Source organism: Lichtheimia ornata, assembly GCF_029851405.1.
Source record: "Lichtheimia ornata isolate CBS 291.66 chromosome Unknown scaffold00278, whole genome shotgun sequence".
Lineage (NCBI taxonomy): Eukaryota > Fungi > Mucoromycota > Mucoromycetes > Mucorales > Lichtheimiaceae > Lichtheimia > Lichtheimia ornata.
The window spans coordinates 1-4,681 of record NW_026695597.1 but is presented as its reverse complement, the minus strand read 5'-3'; the positions used below and the strand labels follow the sequence as shown (position 1 = coordinate 4,681).

At 41.8% G+C, this 4,681-nt stretch overlaps 2 protein-coding genes across 2 annotated transcripts; one reads left to right on the top strand and one right to left on the bottom strand.

Annotated features, from left to right (window-relative positions):
- Positions 1–597: 597 nt before the first annotated feature.
- O0I10_013161 (uncharacterized protein) lies at positions 598–1,773 on the top strand (the record flags this gene model as incomplete). The annotated part of the gene is made up of 1 exon (XM_058492980.1): positions 598–1,773. One exon carries the CDS (start codon positions 598–600, stop codon positions 1,771–1,773), a length of 1,176 nt encoding a protein of 391 aa, XP_058336255.1.
- A 2,031-nt stretch (positions 1,774–3,804) lies between these two features.
- O0I10_013160 (uncharacterized protein) lies at positions 3,805–4,086 on the bottom strand (the record flags this gene model as incomplete). The annotated part of the gene is made up of 1 exon (XM_058492979.1): positions 3,805–4,086. The coding sequence occupies one exon, from the start codon at positions 4,084–4,086 to the stop codon at positions 3,805–3,807; it is 282 nt and encodes a 93-aa protein (XP_058336254.1).
- Between the last annotated feature and the right edge of the window lie 595 nt (positions 4,087–4,681).

Here is a 4,681-nt window from a genome sequence, read left to right as displayed (position 1 = left end):
GACTATGACCCACCCCCAATGAAATAAACTTGAGCAAACACGTATAAGGAGATCCAGAGCATGAATAAAGACTACCCACATGCGAAGAATTACGAAGCCCTGCATGAACACTTTACTGATCCGCACGAATTATCAATCATTCAGTGCGAAAACATGATAGCAGACCACGAACCATATGTGCCAACCCGCGAAAATTAAATGATCCTCCGCGAACATTAAATGATCCTCCACGAACATTAAATGATCCCCCACGAACATTAAATGATCCTCCACGAAATCATTCTCCGCGAGCGCTAATTCAATTGAATCTGAGCACGAAAATAAAGGCCGTACCCACGAAACCAAAAGCGTAGCCCACGAAACCAAAAGCGTAGCCCACGAAACCAAAACCATCACCCACGAACTCATATATCATTATGCGCGAAACCAAGATCATCACCCACGAAACCATATACCTCAACCATGAAATTATTATCCTCATGTTCCTGTGCATCTTGGAAATCCTGTAAGACCACCTTCACATTCAAAGGCATGCAATACATGTTTAGGGGATGCCCTTTTGGGTTAAAACCTATCTCCTCGAAATTCCAAAGAGTCATGAATATCGTTTTCCAAGACATGCAAGAGCATGTATTATGCTTTGGCGATGATATCATCATATTCTCTAAAGATATGCATACACATACAGCACATGTTGCACAAGCTATCGAGGACTTAACACAAGTAAATCTTATACTCAACCCTGATAAGTGCCATTTTGCACAAAAAGCTGTATATCTACTGGGTTTTTGTGTTTTGGCTGAGCGCGTTACACTTGATCGCAGAAAGGTTGCCAATATTGCCACATGGCCAGTGCCTCAAACAGGCAAAGACATACAACGATTTTTAGGTGTGGTGAATTACTTTCGCGAGCACATACCTAATATCTCCTCTATTACTGCAGCATTAGATGGTTTTCGCCATGCTGGCAACATTACCCATTTATGGACCACTGCCCATTCCAATGCCTTTGTCACCCTGCAAGAGATACTCAAAAGAGCCCCCTTGGTACGATATCCAGACCTACGACACCCTTTTTCGGTAGCCACCGACGCCTCAAATGTGGGCATAGGCGCTGTGTTGTACCAAGTTATCAATGGTGAAACCCACCACATTGCTTTTATGGCTAGAGTTCTGTCCAAATCAGAGCGAAACTATTCGACAACTAAACGAGAGCTCTTAGCCATTGTATACGCGCTTGACAAATTTCACAAATACCTTTGGGGCAATCACTTTACCCTATATACAGACCACCGCGCATTAACTTATCTCCACACGCAACGTGTTGCGAACCCAATGATGATCAATTGGCTTGATCTCCTCTTACAATACAATTTTGATATCATACATCTACCTGGCCTTGACAACATACTCCCAGATCAATTGTCTCGTCTTTTCCCTTCAGGCAAAGAGCTGGAGGAGGGCATAGAGAGTAACATTGTCACAAGAGCCATTGATGTACAGAATGCAGAAGATGATTTACAGGATATGATTCAACCACCAGAAGAAGAAAGGCAGCACATATTAGAGCAGCAGCACTTGTTTGGCCATTTCGGAGCAAATGCCATGGTACAAGCGTTGCACAGCAACGGAATACATTGGCCCAATATAAACAAAGAAGCAGCTGACACAGTTAAGAAATGCACAGAATGCCAAAAATTCAACATTGTAAAAAAGGATACCACCCACTTAGACCTATACATGCATTCCTCCCAGCAGACCACTGGGCAATAAGCTTAGCAGGACCCTTTAGGCCAACATTTAGAAATAATACCTACTTACTAGTAATGATTGACTTATGCACCAGATTTTGTGTATTAAGAGCCATCCCAAACAAACAATCAGATACTATTGTAATGACATTAATACAAGTATTTGGGGTCTTTGGTTTCCCACGTTACCTTGAATCAGACAATGGAAAAGAATTCGTGAATACCCTCGTTACCAAATTATCAGAGAGCACGGGATTTGACCACAGGTTGGTCACCCCATATCACCCAAGAGCCAATGGAGTGGCAGAGAGATGGGTCCAGACATCAGTAAAGACCTTAAAAAAGTTAATCAAAGGCTCCATTAAGGATTGGGATTTTTTCGTGCCAAGTGTACAATTAGCCATAAATGCCAAGGTATCATCACGGCATGACACATCACCGTATTCTTTAACGTTTGCGAGAAAAATGAATACGTTCTCAGACTACAGAAACGAGCAAAGTACTCGACCAATGACGATGAGAGATTTACAAGAGAGAATCACAGCCATGGAAACAGTGGTATTCCCTGCCATAAATGAAAGAGTGCAAGCAACCATTAAAGCACAAAAAGACCTTTTTGACAAAAAACACGTAATGGTAGACTACCGTATACATAGCCATGTAATGGTAAAAACACAAAGAGAAAAAGGAACACTAGAACCAGAGTATGAAGGTCCTTATAGGATCGTAAGGAAGACGACAGGAGGTACCTATGTCTTACAAGACGAATTAGGCGAGCTATTGGGTATGGACTACGCGCCATCGCAACTTAAACTTATATCACATGACACACCAGAAGAGTGTGATGATCTATATGTAGTAGATCGCATTGTAGCACATAAGGAGACAACACCGGGTACATACATATATAAAGTACGATGGGAAGGCTATCAACCGGAAGACGATACGTGGGAAAGTGCGGAGTCATTCACACAAAAAAAAAACAATCCACGATTACTGGAAACGACTAGGAGAATCACCTAATGAATTCAACACCCAATCATTTAATCCGCATAACAACACGAACCAGTATAAGAAACGAAAGCGTAACACATACCACACACACGTCCGCCGATCCACAAGACGTACAAAAAAACTATCATAATGATTACACATTATCACCTCTTACACATACACACACACATACTCTCAGACACATTGTAAGCACCCTCTTGCAAAGACCTGGAGGAGGGCAATGTGATAAACATAACGAATAACGGTCTTCACCGAGAGTGCTGGTCACTACTCATCCTGTCACAATGAAACATCACCATACAAGTAATAGCTAATAATGACTACAACCTCTATTTTTATTATGAGACATATACCCTTAGCTAGACATCTTAATCTTCAATCCTATCGGTAGTAATCATGACATTCACAAATATAAAAGGACCATTGCATTCATAGCGTGATAGGTGTTGCTTTTTCAATCCACACGCAATCTCACTGAGTTACTCTTGTTACCAGTTTTTGCACCTACATTACAAAGTACAAGCAGCTTGCTATACTTCCTTACTGCAATAGCCCCTTCTGAAATTTTACGGGTGGGGGGCCTGTGTAACTACGGATCGGGAGTTAAAAGTTTATCCGGCAGAGTGATTTACGGGTGGTAGAGTAAAATGAGATTGCATTGATACGTTGATGACGTTTTCACTTAACTTAGTTAATACTTTACTTGATCCAACTTAAACTTTCACTTGAGCTAGATAATGTTTTCACTTGACCTAGATAATGCTTTCACTTGGCCAAGATACGACGTTGACTGCTTTCTTAGGACGACCTATAGAGAAAACGTGGTTTGGCGCATCAAGATCTCGACACAATGTAAACGGAGTAGATCAGAAGTGCCATGACTAATGTATAAAGAAATGAAAAGGACTTAATAAAGAGCCACTATAGGGTAAATACGACTGAAAGTCTATTGTATACTAAAAAGTGGAAAGAGACATGAAGAAAAAAACAATGAGAATCTATAGATGAAAGGTGTTGCGAGTAAAACGGCGTAGGCGATTTACCCCTTGATTCTGCGTCTCCTTCTTTCATGGAGAACATCTTCGAAATATTCCAAGGCAGTCGTATCGTCTCTGATAGCTTCGAGGTATCGCTCAAATTGCTGTTCGTTGTTGATTACATCGCGATAAGTAGTCGGATGATCTGCCATGTTTGGTACTATTTGCCTTCGTTCTTCTCCTCTTGCTTCCATTCGGCGCAATATAGCTTCTACTTGCCGTGCATCCTCTTCTTGATCATCGTCTATACGACGCTTACGATGGATCCAATCTCTGTATGCCATTTCCTCGCGAGCAACTATGACCTCATTACAGTATCTGGTACATGTGCCAATTCAGGAAGAGGCTCAACAACAGCATGATTGTCATGAGTGTTGTTGGTAATGGTGGTGGCAATGGTAATGGCAGTAGCAGTGGTCGCGGTAGTGGTAGTGGTAGTGGTACAGGATTTCCAAGATGAACAGGAACATGAGGATAATGATTTCGTGGTTGAGGTATATGGTTTAGTGGGTGATGATGTTTTTTTCGTGCATAATCATATATGAGTTCGTGGGTGATGGTTTTGGTTTCGTGGGCTACGCTTTTGGTTTCGTGGGTGATGGTATTAACTTCGTGGGTAGCGCTTTTTATTTCGTACTCAGATTCATATAGTTTAGCGCTCGCGGATATTGGTTTCGTGGAGGATCATTTAATTTTCGCGCAGGATCATTTAATTTTCGCGGGTTGAGGGAACCGGTTCGTGGAGGAGTCTTTGAACAATGGGGAAGGCGAAGAGAGGTTTTCATAGAAAAAAGATCCAGTACAGCTAACTGGCTCCCCCATTGTTAAAAGACTCCTCCACGAACCATTTCCCTCAACCCGCGAAAATTAAATGATCCT